Consider the following 14,539-nt stretch of genomic DNA (forward strand, 5'->3'; position numbering starts at 1 on the left):
GTGTTTGTGCCTGGTTTTCTCCAAGTGTAGAAACCAAAGGCAAATCACAGGAAGTTAGTACTCACATAGAAACATTTATACAGATTGTAGTCTGAGCATCCATCTAGACTTTTGTGTCCAGTGTGTGTGAACCAGTATTTACATATTTCAGTGCCCCTTTGCAAAGTATCATGCCTGCAGAATAGTCATATATTTGTCACCCCTGCTTTCAGCTGGTGTTGCATCAATTATTTTTTCCAATGGCCGTGATTTACTGATTGGAGATCTTCACGGAAGAAATTTTCGTACTTTGGTGCAGTCACAGAACCGTGGGGTTGCAGTTGGAGTGGACTTTCACTTTTACCTGCACAGAATCTTTTGGACTGATACAGTGCAAGATAAGGTGGGTAGAAATTTCAAGAAGAATATATTTCTGTGTATGTGGAAGGAGAGAGCTGCAAGAGGCAGAATGTGTTGATAGGCCCTCATTTTTGAGAGCCAAAGCTGGCTGTATTTTTGTTTTCTAACAAAAAAGCTCCTTGAAATGTTTTATGTTAATGACTGCATTTTTTCAACTATACTATTACATGTGACATATTAAACAAAGAATCCTATTATATGGGAATGTCTTGAGCAACTTTTAGTTTTACTTGAGACAGAGTCCAAAAAACTAATTAAGAGAAATAGTAGACATTCTTTCAAAACTGAACAAATTTTTCTTGGTAATTTTTTGAAACATGATCATTTAAAATGTAAAACCTGTGTGCCTTCCAAGATGATAAAAATCAGATTTCTTCATATACTTCAAATGGCACTGTAATTGAGCTTGGATAACAAATATTGACAGTATTTTGTGTAATGAGCCAATATTGTGTTACTTTTTTTTTTAAGAGAAATTATTTTAGCTTCAAGATACAGTAGAGCAGAACAACTTAAAAAACAGTCTGGACAGTCCTGTGGAAGTTGGATTTCACCCTTGTTCTTTTTCTCTGTGGATAACTTATGGAAACCAGTTAAGTCCTAGGTCAAATGCTGAAACTCCACAATCTTCCACTCTGTGTTGATTGTCATGCAGAGTGAAGGAGGATCCATGACCTGGCTCGTGCTGACACTATGAATCTCTGCATAAGAAGTGTAGTAAAAGCTATAGTTTATACTACAGTGCCATGCTGGTTCTGTTGGAAGGCACACTCACTGCACGACTGTCAAGTAGGACAAGATTTGTATGCACAATTTTTGACTTGTTCACAATTCTGGCATTTTGATTTTCACTGTAGTAGGTTCCCATTGCTGCAGTTATGTTGTCAATGGCTGAATTAAGTCAGGGTCAAATCTGCACTTCTGTGTGACAGGAGATTTATATACTGTCTCTCGGTAAAAGATATAAACAAAAGATAATATGGAGTTTCTCACTGTACACCCCAGATGCCAGGACTGCCTTTTATCTGCCCCAGTATAGTTTAATCCTAATTAATTAATTACAATTAATTAATCTAATTAAGTCCAAGCTAGTATATCCAGATGAAAACAATAACATTTAGAATTTTCTTAAATGATGTATTTTTCCGCCTGGTGTCTTAAAATAATAACATTATTAGGGCATTTTTTGTTGTCCTTTTTCAAGATTAAGATGTAAACTAAGCCAGAAAATTGTGGGTTGTGTTTTGTGTCATCTTTATCTCATTTAGTGTACTGCCTGATAACCTAATGCCCATAAGCTCTTTCATCAACAGGGTTTCCAGAGAACAGAATAGACTGTCCTGTGGCTGTATAGATTATTCGTACCTGAATCTGAAGAATATTTTAAATTATACTATTTCAGCTCTTATTTTTCTTGCATATATTTACTTGTGGTAATCTGTGTTTTCATTTAAATGCATTCCAAGCCTCATGCTGTTGTTTCAAAAAAATAACAATTTCTAGCTTTTCATATTACCCAGTGTTATAATCACATGATTTCTGGATTTGTAACACTGTATTTGGACTGTTTGCTTCACGTAGCTCTGAGCTTGCTGATAAAATAACAACACTATTTCTTCTTGAGCATGATGCTGTTAAAATTAGCCTTAGGTAAAGGAGACCACAAGCTGAGACTTCTCCTTTCTATCAGGACAGAGAGCTTTCCCTTTCTTTCTGCATTTTGCAATTTCCCCTTAATGGTCGGTGTAGTAAGAGCTCCCCCTCTTGTTTCTAGTCACTGTTGAGAGCTTCGCTAAAGCATGTTCATTTGTTGTCAGTCAGTGAAAGTACTGGGTTTTTCTTGATCTCACAAAAGCAAGACGACTTTCCTCTTTTTGTTGTTGTTTGTTTTTGATTTTGGTTTAAATCCAGCAATTAGTCACATTTGCTAAAGCACAAGGCTGCTTTAGTCTGTTACCTTGGCAATTTTGCAGAAATGCTAGTTGAAGGCAAGCTTCCTGTAATTCTTGGATTGTTTTCCAAATTTTTGCAAAAAACTCTAAGCTAAAGGGTAGCTTAGTGGGTAACTTGGTTGTAGCTGGTGGCCAGTTATGGATCTATGCTCAATGTGATGATAAAGTACAAGTACCATGTGCCTTGTCATTAGCAAAACATCATGTGGTCACTGACAATATTTGTATTGTTTACAGGTTTTTTCTATTAATATTGATGGCTCTGATTTCCAAGAAGTATTAAATGTTTCAGTTGACACACCTGAAAACCTAGCAGTGGATTGGGTTAACAATAAACTATATGTGGTTGAGACCAGTGTGAACAGAATAGATATGGTTAACTTGGATGGAACAAACCGTGTGACTCTTATTGCTGAAAATCTTGGAAATCCTAGAGGAATAGCACTTGATCCAACTGTTGGGTAAGTGATACTTGCCAGGTAATGGTAAAGGATGTCAGAAATTCCTTTATACCCATGCAAAAGGAGGACAACTAAGAACAGCAAAGTGCTCTTTTTAGAATCAGATATAAAATATTTTAAATATTTGCATTGTATACTAACCTGTTCTGCACCTTAAGTTATGAGAGAGCTCTGCACTGCTTTTATTGCCAGTATGTGCAATCTGTTTCATGGCTGGAGTTGTACATGGACGAGCAGCCCTGAAAATGGGAACTGTGGAATTGCCCTGCAGAGGAGCAGAAATTATCCTCAGAGATTTCTATTGTAATACCATCCATAGACCTCCAACTATATTAAATAAAGAGGTGGAATGAAGCCAGGAAAGTTAGAATCTCCTAACCCATGCACTTCGAAAGTGTATGTGAGCCATGAAAACGTGGATCCTCAGAAAATGGGAAGAGGAATTTCATGTGACTTGTAGTCTGGGCTGCTGCTTTCATAATGCATCTACTTGGTTCATTTCTGGCAGTAAACTTAAGTAGGTAATTTAATAAGGAAACAAACAGTATTTCTGAGGTCTTTGGGATGAAAGCATGTTTCTTTCTGGATTTATTCTTTAAAAGAAAATGCAAATTACTTCTTGTGTAGAAGGTACAAAGTACATTTTCATAGTATGCCAGCTGAGAAACAAGCTCTGTCCCGAAAGGGTACTGGTTTTAAATTCCATGTAAAACGTTGGAGTTTCTTGTAAAATCTCCAGGAAACATGTCACACTTTTCTTTTTTCTTTTTTCTCCCCTCTATAGTTACCTGTTTTTCTCAGACTGGGACAGTCTTTCTGGTGATCCAAAAGTGGAGAGGGCCTTCATGGATGGCACAAATCGTCAGGATTTGATAAAAACAAAATTAGGCTGGCCTGCTGGAATAACTTTGGATATTGTGTCAAAGAGACTTTACTGGGTTGACAGCCGGTTTGATTACATTGAGACTGTAACTTATGATGGACTTCAAAGGTAGGATCAGTATTGTTTCTTGGAGGTTACAGATATACTGATCATTTTGTATCCAGTTCTAAGAAAGAGTTGTCTAACAAAATGAGATACACAAAGGAGGAAAATTACAACATGAAGAATGTGATACACCTTCATCTCTGTGGTGTTATGCTTCTTCTAGACAGTCCTTAATTCATGATTCATTACCTTTTTTCTACCTTGAATACCCTTGCACTTATTTTATAATGTGCATTTACAGTCCACCACTGCAATACACATTTTTAGAGCATTTGCTTTTTACTATTTTTTCAATTATATTGTCTCCCATCATAATTTCTTTGCATTTTTTAATGAATGAATTTATCTGAAATATTCCACACCAAAACACCAATTTATGGTTATTAAATGCTCTTCTTACATTTTATAAATCTTTGCTGTCAAAAATTAAGTCATCACTCCCTTATTGTGGTGCTGGGGAGTCTAAATCACAGCATGCAAGAAGGGAGTGCTTGAACTTTTATGGGACTGTGTCATACAGTATAGTGTTTAGAAGCCTACTTATCTCTGCATCTGTGATTAGTGTCACTTATTCAAAGAGAAGAAAAAAATTGTCCTCTTTTGCATACGTTCTGTATACTCACTTGACAGGTTTATTGTTCAATGTATTTTTTTCACTTACAAAATTATAATGTTGTTATCTTTTCACCTTTACTAGGGTTTGTAAGACATATTTAGTAAAATAGATAAGACATGTTTAGTAAAATCTCTGGGTTTTGGTGATAAAAACGTATCCCTCACAGCAATACCAAAAATTGTGTCGGTGTTGTGCAAGTGGGCAAGAGGGAATGGCATAGTCTGTGAAAAATGTTAAAATAGATCTTACTGTCCACTTGTATCAAATCTTACATGTCTACAGCATGAACCTAAATCACCCAGGAAACTGTTAGAGTAGTGCTGTAGAGTTAGTCTGATTTCATAGGGCTTTCTTCATGACTTTATGAAAATAAAAATGTGGTGTCATTTTTATGTATTGTGTGAGGACTTACATGTCTGTTTTTATCTCCTAATATTTGTCCAGAAAAATATTGTCACAATATCTTTCATAGAATAAATACAATTTATTAGCATTTGGTTTTCATTGGTTTTGCATGGGTGAGTAATTAAATCCAAAGGAAGTTGTTTGATTTGTTTGTTTGTGGTTTTGTTGTTGTTGATTTTAGCTGGTTGCTTGGGTTTTTTTACTGCATACATAGGATTTTATTTTTGGCCAGTGGCTGTTGGGGTCATACATTTTTTACATTCAAGGTTTCTTGAATATTTCAAATTGCTACAGATGTCTTTGATTTCCTCTGTTTGGCCTCTTTCTCCAATTTTTTCTCATTATGAATCTTTTTCTGCATTTGTGAGTCATCACCTTTACTCACTGTGTTTTCTTGGAATTTGCTACTACTTTTGCTGTATTGTCACTGCTGTATCCTTTATGTTTATGAATCCTGTATGTTTATCTTCATCTCTTCAGTTTATTTGGTATTTTTCATTTGTACTTTTGTAGTGTCTCTGTTGAAACAAAAGCCGGTGAATGAATTAAAAATATTGTATCTTTTCTTCTATTAATAATGTTATTTTCTAGATAATATCTTGTAAATAATTTTCAAATCAACTTCATAACAGGAGAACTGTAGCTCATGGAGGCTCACTGATTCCTCATCCATATGGAATCACTTTATTTGAACACAACGTTTATTTCACTGATTGGACCAAAATGGCAGTGGTGAAAGCTAACAAATTTTCGGAATCTAACCCTCAAGTGATCTACCAGTCTTCACTGAGACCTTATGGAGTGACAGTTTACCATGCTGCCAGGCAGCCATATGGTAAGACCAAAAGTAGATTATGAAGGGAGATTTAGGAACTATGTTACTAAAAGTTGGTAAAAATTATAAGACTGTTATTTTGGTATAAAGAACTAATAATTATGATACATAAATTTCTATTTTAAAACTGGCCTGATTTTTGTCACACAATGGTTTCATCCAGCTTCTGTAGCTAATGAACTGTCAAATGCAACATTTAAGAGTAGAGGGAGCTTGGAGTCATATTTGTTAGAGTCAAACTTGCAGTTTGATATCACTTGAGTGATATTGATGTTTGGGACTTTTTTCCTCAACACTGCAAAGAATGTAGTGGGAAAAGCTATCAGTATTCAAGAAATTCTCTGAGATATAATTCTGAAATAGGTCTATATGCAGAAAACTGTAGCCCAAATTATAACCTTAATGCTGTGTACTGAGTGTCTCTGCACTGAGCTGAATACCTTGAATGATGGTTAACTCTGACATGATTTCAGTGTATTCCAGGGTAGAAGTGATGAGGTGTGTTTTCCTTGTAATGTAACTCTCACATGGTCCACATGACTTATTGTGGATGTTGAAAAAAATCCTGAAAAATCAAGATAATCATGCAAGTGGGTTAATACAGGAAGTTATAAACCTATCTTCCTGTATTATTTTCCAGCAAGAAATCCTTGTGGAAGTAATAATGGAGGATGTGAACAGATCTGCATTCTCAGCCACAGAACAGATAATGATGGACTAGGTTATCGCTGTAGGTGTATTCTGGGCTTTGATCTACATGTAGATGGACGACACTGTGTTGGTAAGAAAATGCCTTGCAATTGTTGGAAATATCACTATTCCATTAGCTCTCGAATTATGTCTAGAACATCCTTCTTTTCTTCAATAGCTTTATGGGTTCAGTATCCTGAGGACTTCATGGTTTTTCACCAGAACTCTTTTTGACAGCATTAAATGTAATCATTTCTGCTGAGGTTCATTTTAAGCCACAGCAACTTAAACTCACCACCTTTAATGAGTATTTTAAGAGAGTTACGTACAGAATATGTGTAGACAGCTGTATGATAAAACTCTTAATCCTGAAATCAAGCATGAATGCTTGCTAATATGTAGCTTTTGCATTATTTTGAACACATGTGTTCAAAGCCTGCTTTCCTGTGCAGTAATGTGCTGATGAGGTTGGCCTTTTCCCTTTGAACACACATGGCAAGAATAAGAGATTTAGTTTTGGAGCTGTGGGTATCAATCAGTGATATTCTGCTTCCTGTTCGAGTGCAGATGGAGACTTACTATGACTATTGGCAAATTAAGACAGATATGTTGTCTGTAGTTTATAGTTTTACTATTTGACCATGTGTTTATCTGGCTAGCCCAGGTATGGTCTGTTTGTATGGAGGCTCCACAAAGCCTGTGAGTTATTTTTTTATAGGTAACTGTAAAGAGGTGAGCACAGAAGATGATTTCTGCTTCCATAAGGGTAATGTTTGCTGTAAAAGTATATTAGGACCACAGTAACAATGCAAGAGGAACACCTGACCACATCATGTAATATTCTGGTTTGGATTTTGTTTTTCTTCAATTTTTAGGTCTGTGAGTATTTAATCTCTGTTTTCCGATTCTTCTTTTTTCCTACTTGCAGGCTATTAGCATGGAAAATAAAGCTTGTGAGTAAGTAAATACTGTGTCTGATCTTTTGCAGCTGTGCGGCAGTTTCTGCTGTTTTCATCCCAGATGGCAGTGCGGGGGATCCCTTTCAATCTCTCCACCCAGGAAGATGTGATCATACCTGTAACAGGGAGCCCTTCGTACTTTGTTGGAATTGACTTCTGTGCTCAGGATGACACCATTTTTTTTTCAGACACAAGTAAAGATGTGATCTATAAACAGAAAACTGATGGTTCAGGTGAGAAACATACTTGGGAATTGTAGAGTAATTGTGGTAAGAAGAGTAGAAAATTTGTCTTTCTAAAGAGAAGCGTGAGAAGTCACATTGTGAGAGATACAGACAAATCTCAGTGCCGTCCCAGTAACCTGGAAAATGTTTCTCCAAAATGTTTGTACAACTCATATTAGGCTTTTTGAAGTCTTCTGTTCTTTGACAAAGTTGCTGGATGTGTTTGGGAATTAACTATTTGTAGCACTTCTCACAATTTATTTTTACCCTCACCAGCCTGTTTATGCAGACAAGTATGCCTTTCGGTAGTATGAAACTCAGTTTCTATTTTCATTTCTCTGTCTGGAGAGCAGGATGTTTGTTATGACATTGTAATATAGAAAAAGAACATTATGTTTGTGAGACTTCTGGAAATCCTATTTGTGCTGGTGTTTCTCTCCAGTTTATAATGATCATCAAATATATATTAAATCAGCATATAGTCTTCTGAGCTTGCTTGCTGCCTTGGGTCAGGGTAATGGTAGACTGCAACTGACCTTTGGTTTACTATGCAAAGAGTAGGTAAAGTCTGGCTGTTGAGCAAGATGTCCTTACTGCATTGACCTTACTGACCTCTGACCTTCATTCATAAAGCTCCTCTCAGTGTAAACTTAGTGACAGATTTTTCTCTCATCTTTGGCTAGTCCGTATTTCCCCTCTTTTGTGCTCCTGAACATACACCTTCTTTGTCTGGAACAAAGGGCACCCTTCCTCCCCTTTTTTATTGTTCTTTATACTAAGTAGCACGGAGGCGGCATTTTTACGAAAGGGAGCCACAAGTTTTGTCAATAGAATACTGCATTCATGTTATTTCCTCTGTTCCTAAACATTTACAATCATCACATGTGTTAAAAATTCTAGGAAGAGAGATCTTAACTGCTAATAGAGTGGAAAGTGTTGAAGATTTGGCCTTTGACTGGATCTCTAAGAATCTGTACTGGACAGACCCTCGATACAGGAGCATTAGTGTTATGAGGCTGGCAGATAAATCTAGGAGAGCTATTGTTCAGAATTTAAATAATCCTCGATCAATAGTGGTTCATCCTGTTGTTGGGTAAGTTTAGCTTTGATTCTCATTTTAACCTATATGTACAAATTTATGTTTTAAGCAGAATAGGTGAGATTAGATTTATATCTGATTCTGGATTTCTGTTCTTTTCAAAATACCATCTCTTTTCAGTTGTCTTGTCTTTTTTTTTTGTTTGTTTTATTCCAGTCTAGGATTCAGCACCCAGAGGAAGGGGCAAGGTGAGGCAGATTCCACATGACAGAAGCACTCAAAAGCACCATTTTTTTTCCTTATCCTTTTGTTCATTGATAAACAGGCAAAAGAACTTTGTTTCTTTGTATCATTCAGATTAGAAAGCTATTTCTCATAGTTGAAAGATAAACTTTTCTAAATTATTTTTAATATATTTACAATTCCCATGTACTGCTAATATTGGTACCATAATTTTATGTCTGAATTTCTTTATTTGAAATATATTAGATACTACTGGCTGTATTTGATACAAATGATAAAAATGAAGCCCTGCTTTTCTTTGATGGAAATGCTTACCTTCAAAGTCTGTACTCTGTTATTTGCCAATGCCAAAACAGTGTTTCTTTCACAGCATTGTTTGGCTTCCTAATGCCATACTACTGAATTTCTTAATTCCTGGATGTTGGTTTTTCATGAGTAACCAAATACACTATTTTGGAAGTAAGCTCATAAAAACAGTGTTGAACTTAAATCCATGGGTATCCCAACGTTTTTTGTGTGCTGCTTTGTGAAGTTATTTAACACTAGCTTCAACTCCTTGGCTGTAGGCATAAATCAAATGGATCAGGAGAAAATTCTGTGTAATATTCATGCATACTTTTAAGTTTTATCTCTAAGATGTGTTTTTCTTGATTCTTTTTCCCTATCAGTACTTAAATGAGAACCTTAACAATTTTAACCAACTTATGAATAATTAATATCTAAAGGGACAAACCACTTCCAAAGATTCTGAAAGTTGTATAATTAGGATAAATATTAATTGTTGGTACCACTGACAATTGAGGAGAGGGAGAGGGTCGACATACAAATGTACTTTTTTTAGGTATATGAAAGATGTGGTACAAAGCAGAATGTTAATGCTGTTCAAATGTTTTCTCTTGTTTAATCACATTACATAATTTGTTTTATGTGTCTTTTAACATGTGTCCTTTCAGGTATATATTCTGGACAGATTGGTTCCGTCCTGCAAAAATCATGAGGGCCTGGAGTGATGGATCCCATGCCTTGCCAATTGTGAATACAACGCTAGGCTGGCCTAACGGCCTAGCCATTGACTGGAGGTAAGGGCAACACTGAAGGCAGAGGAGCTTTTTGAGCAAACAGGTTTCTTCCTTTAAACTGTTAGGGATTAAAAATAAAGGAATTGTGTCAGGTTGCATGCACTGGCACTTTGTACTGAAGACCTGAACTTTCCATTGTTTGAAAAGCCTTAAAATTTAAGGTTTTCTCAGAATTCCTCCTCATACACCCCAATAGCTTCTTGTCAGGTTTAAGATTATTATTTGAGAAAATATTAGAGCTTCCCAATTGACATAATCCCATCTGAAGAAATATGACATTTTCATTATTTTTAGCTCTCTAAGGCTGTACTGGGTGGATGCTTTTTTTGATAAAATTGAGCACAGCACCTTTGATGGGCTGGACAGGCGGACTCTTGAACATATTACTCAGATGACTCACCCATTTGGCCTTACTATTTTTGGAGGTAAGTCTAGCATTGAAAAATATTATCTATTATTATCACAGACTTTTTTTTCATATGGTAATCTGTGAGTATGTGAGATAAAATAACATAGCCTTTGTAATACTGCTTTTTCTAAAGAGGCATTGTTGAAAGTTTCTATTAAAAATATGTATTTAGTACTTCTTGCTTCTTTTTAGAACTGGTTTTATATATATCTGTGTAGAAATAATTTGAGGTAGGTCAATCAACTCATTTAGAGCAACAAGTCAGATATGCTGTGCTAATTATAGCTTCCAAGGTGGGCTACTTATGCTAGACAGACAAAGTAAATCACAACTCTAGAGATGGTAAAAAATTTCAGGATTTTAATAATTGTATGTAGAGTTTATCACTGGATGTCAGTATATAACTCCTTTGGTTTTGTATAAAAATATTTTCAAAAATACTCTAAAATTTTCTGGAAAGTAGTTGTAATGAATACTTTTTATTTGGAATTTGAAATGTCAGTTGAGTTTGTTGTATTTCAATTTCAGTGAAATCTGAGAAGTTTTGATTTTTCGAAGTTCTGTCTGCCTATGACTGAAAGGCTGACTTTGACTGCATTAGAGTGATAAAAGTCCTTTTTTCTTTTTCATGAAACAGTTATGAAAAATGGTTAAATTTATATAAAAAGTCTTCCAGAGTTTTTCTCATTATGTTTGATTTTTTATGTTATATTGCTCTATAATATGTTGAACGTTTTTCAAAACAGGTTATGCCTATTTCAGTGATTGGAGACTTGGTGGAATAGTTCGAGTGAGGAAGTCTGATGGAGGTGAAATGACTGTTATTAGGAGGGGCATTAGTAACATTATGCATGTTAAAGCCTACGATGCTCATTCCCAAATAGGTGAGCTCTTTTGTTGTACAGATGAAAGACGTGAAATAGGGAATAAGAAACAGAATATCAGGACAGCAGATTTCCACTTTCAATTCTAGAAATGGCTTTACTGAATCGTAAGGGACATACAGGGGAGGCAGCATAGGCATTTGCAATCACACATTGGATATTTCACTGTTTTGTGACTGTATTCAGTTTTCCTCCACCACCTCTGTTACTTTACTTAATAACCTTGTAAAATGAAATTATGATTCTGTTATGTTTTGTGTAATTGTATCACCAATTACAACTTTGCATTTTTTTTTTCTGGTAGAAGTTTCAGTTAAACCAATCTATTTATTTTGAGGAATTGGGTAAATGTTTATTAATCAAATTACTATTCTTCAGGCGATTACTATGCATAAATATCTAATTTTTTTTTATTTTCACTACTGAAATCAATGCAATTTCATGATCTAAACCAAGGATTTGGTATTGTAGTTAATTTAGTAAAGCACCCAATGCCTTTGTCAAACACATACCATGTACCAAGGCTCACTGACTATTTGGTATCCAAAGACTGAGTCAGGTCTCCCAGCCTTGGTCAGACAGATCTTCTCATTTGTGGTAGTCTACTTGTTTCCAGACAGTTGCTGAAAATTGTCAGAAAATTGGATGAAATTGAATAGTGTGTTCTTATCTTCCATAAACATTTGTGTCAGTGAAGAGTGTACAGAATGGGACACTTCTTATTTTTTACTACTACTATTGTTACTGCTGTCCATGAACCTGACCCTGTTTTGTAGTGTATGCAAAACCAGGATTGACTATGCACTTTTAATAGTTCCCAAGCTGTTACCATTAGTGGGTACATTGATCTTCTCTTTGACTTTTTAAGGCTCTAACTACTGTAATAGAGGAACAAATCCCAATGGAGACTGCAGCCATTTCTGCTTCCCAGTACCAAATTTTCAGAGAGTTTGTGGTTGTCCCTATGGCATGAAGCTGGCCTCAAATCAGCTGACGTGTGTTGAAGATCCATCCAATGAGCCACCCACTTTGCAGTGTGGCTCCTACTCATTTTCCTGTGGTAATGGAAGATGTGTGCCACAATACTATCAGTGCGATGGTGTTGATGACTGCCATGATAACAGTGATGAACAAAACTGTGGTTCTTCAAGTAAGTAATCCCTGTAATTTGCAGTTAGTGTTCATTATTTGCAGTTCAGGCACTTTGAGACAGTTTGGCTTTGTTGGAATAAACCCCAATTTTTTAGGGTTGCGTCTGTGAATAAATCCTGAAATCTACCTGGGAGATTAGTTAATTTGGAAATTATTTGGAATAATTAGTTACTTTGGAAATTATATCACAGTATTACAGGATTCAATACTAGCTACCCTAAACAATGCATGAAAATATTCAGATCTCACTAGTTCTCAAAATTCAATTTACAGTGTAACAAAAGTTTATCTTCTAAAAGTTTCTTATTAGTGGGCTATTTAGAATAACTAGAATGTCTTTTGGGGAAAAGGAAAGCCAATGGCTCCTTGAAGAATTTACTTTTCTTGTTCTTTAAATTGTTTTGAAGGGCTTAACATTTTAATTTTCTTATTGCTTCTTGCAGTTTATGAAAAGTTTGTAAGTATTCTGTCCAGTTCTGCATCATGTTGCATAACAGACATTTTAATTCTAAGCACTGTGCATTTTAGAATTTGATGCATGTTTTAGACATTCTGTAAGTATACTGAATGTCCTGATTGCTCTGTCAGGAATGGCAAGTTTTGGAGATCTTTATAAAAGTGTCTTCCTTGTTTTGTTTTGTTTTGTTTTGTTTTTAAGACAATACTTGTGCTTCATCAGCTTTTACCTGTTCCAGTGGACAGTGTATTCCAGGTCGCTGGCATTGTGATAAACATAATGACTGTTTTGATGGCAGTGATGAATTGCATTGTCCTACACAAGGACCCTCTTCATGCCCTGGAACGCAGTTCACCTGTGATAATAAAAGATGTATTCCAAGAATCTGGCTTTGTGATACTGATAATGACTGTGGTGATGGCTCAGATGAAAAAAACTGCAGTGAGTATTGTGGCTGTCTCTTGTTTTTATAAACAACTGTGTATATTGACATAGATATGTCTGTTGGTGTAAGGATGATAAATGAAATTGGGAAGAAAGAACTAATATTTAAATTAGACTAATATTTTGTAGTCCAGAGGATGTGGAAAACTTGTCTAATTTGAACTACCAGAGCCAAGTAGAATGCAGAAATGTAATTCAGAAAAATAGAAAGGTGCAAATGTGATAGTCACAATCACGGTGCCGCATAACGTCATCCACTGTAATTTGCAGAAAAAGCAGCTAAAGCTTAGGTGTTCTAAACGCTTACTTCATGAGTGATCTCAGTAATGACTAATGGTGTAGTCAGCTAATCTAGGCTGGAAATTTTTACCAGCAGTAAGATATTAGGTTTTTCATATACTTCCTTTAGCATTATTTACCACTAAGTGGAATGTTCTGTTTATTTTCTATGAGTCTGAGCCTACATACGAATGGACCCGTTATTAATATATAAGTGTTTGTAATTTATATGATTGCTAGTTGCTGCATTATATGCTGCAAGTTAGTGATAAAGTTTTTCTACTGTTTCAGTATTGTACTGATCTCAAAAGAGAAATAAAACACATCTGCATGTATTGTCATTATTAACAGCTTTTGCAGGTACTTGTGAACCCAGGCAATTTCAGTGTCCAGACCATCGCTGTATTGACCCATTCTATGTCTGCGATGGAGACAAAGATTGTATAGATGGTGCTGATGAGCATGACTGTAGTAAGTGTAACTTCATTTGTTGAATGCCTCTTTATTGTTTCCTCACTCTTGCCCCCCGAGGAGTCTGATGGTGACCTTATATTACCAGCTCCAACATAGCAGAATGCATAATAAGCCTATCCATAAATGAACCCTGTTTGTGATGCTTGTTTTAGCACGTTAGTAAACCCTTTGATCTCTAGGCTGGTTGTGAATGGTTGAAATCTGTTTCCTCTGTTTTCTGTAAATACCAAAGTCACTGCATTTTCTGTGTCTCAGGGAAATTATGGTCTTCAGTGGAACTGATACTGTATCAGACTTGGGCACCTGTAGATAAACTCGGTGCAGTCTAGCTCTGTAAAATAAATAAATAAATAACATCAATATTCTTTAATTTTGCAGTATATAACTGCAGTGCCACAGAGTTTAAATGTCTAAGTGGAGACCAATGTATCAGCACTTACTACCAGTGTGATGGTGTTTTTGACTGTAATGATCACTCAGATGAGACTGATTGCCGTAAGTATATTGATGCTGAAAGAAAGACTTCACTTATTAGGTGATGCTTCTGGAA

The 14,539-nt window shown here is 35.7% G+C and overlaps 1 protein-coding gene across 2 annotated transcripts in view; it reads left to right on the forward strand.

The window, feature by feature from the left end:
• The window catches only part of LRP2 (LDL receptor related protein 2), a 116,703-nt gene that overhangs the window by 36,736 nt on the left and 65,428 nt on the right, over positions 1-14,539 (forward strand). For both annotated transcript variants that reach the window (XM_017837597.1, XM_017837606.1), the window contains exons 11-24: positions 213-382; positions 2,589-2,812; positions 3,597-3,803; positions 5,454-5,656; positions 6,297-6,437; positions 7,335-7,538; positions 8,430-8,622; positions 9,765-9,890; positions 10,185-10,315; positions 11,046-11,183; positions 12,052-12,333; positions 12,994-13,233; positions 13,867-13,986; positions 14,368-14,484. In XM_017837597.1, coding sequence (XP_017693086.1) covers positions 213-382; positions 2,589-2,812; positions 3,597-3,803; positions 5,454-5,656; positions 6,297-6,437; positions 7,335-7,538; positions 8,430-8,622; positions 9,765-9,890; positions 10,185-10,315; positions 11,046-11,183; positions 12,052-12,333; positions 12,994-13,233; positions 13,867-13,986; positions 14,368-14,484 — 2,496 coding nt within the window. The remainder of the gene's footprint in view (positions 1-212; positions 383-2,588; positions 2,813-3,596; positions 3,804-5,453; positions 5,657-6,296; positions 6,438-7,334; positions 7,539-8,429; positions 8,623-9,764; positions 9,891-10,184; positions 10,316-11,045; positions 11,184-12,051; positions 12,334-12,993; positions 13,234-13,866; positions 13,987-14,367; positions 14,485-14,539) is intronic.

Source organism: Lepidothrix coronata, unplaced genomic scaffold (genome assembly GCF_001604755.1).
Source record: "Lepidothrix coronata isolate B3197 unplaced genomic scaffold, Lepidothrix_coronata-1.0 Scaffold7, whole genome shotgun sequence".
NCBI lineage: Eukaryota > Metazoa > Chordata > Aves > Passeriformes > Pipridae > Lepidothrix > Lepidothrix coronata.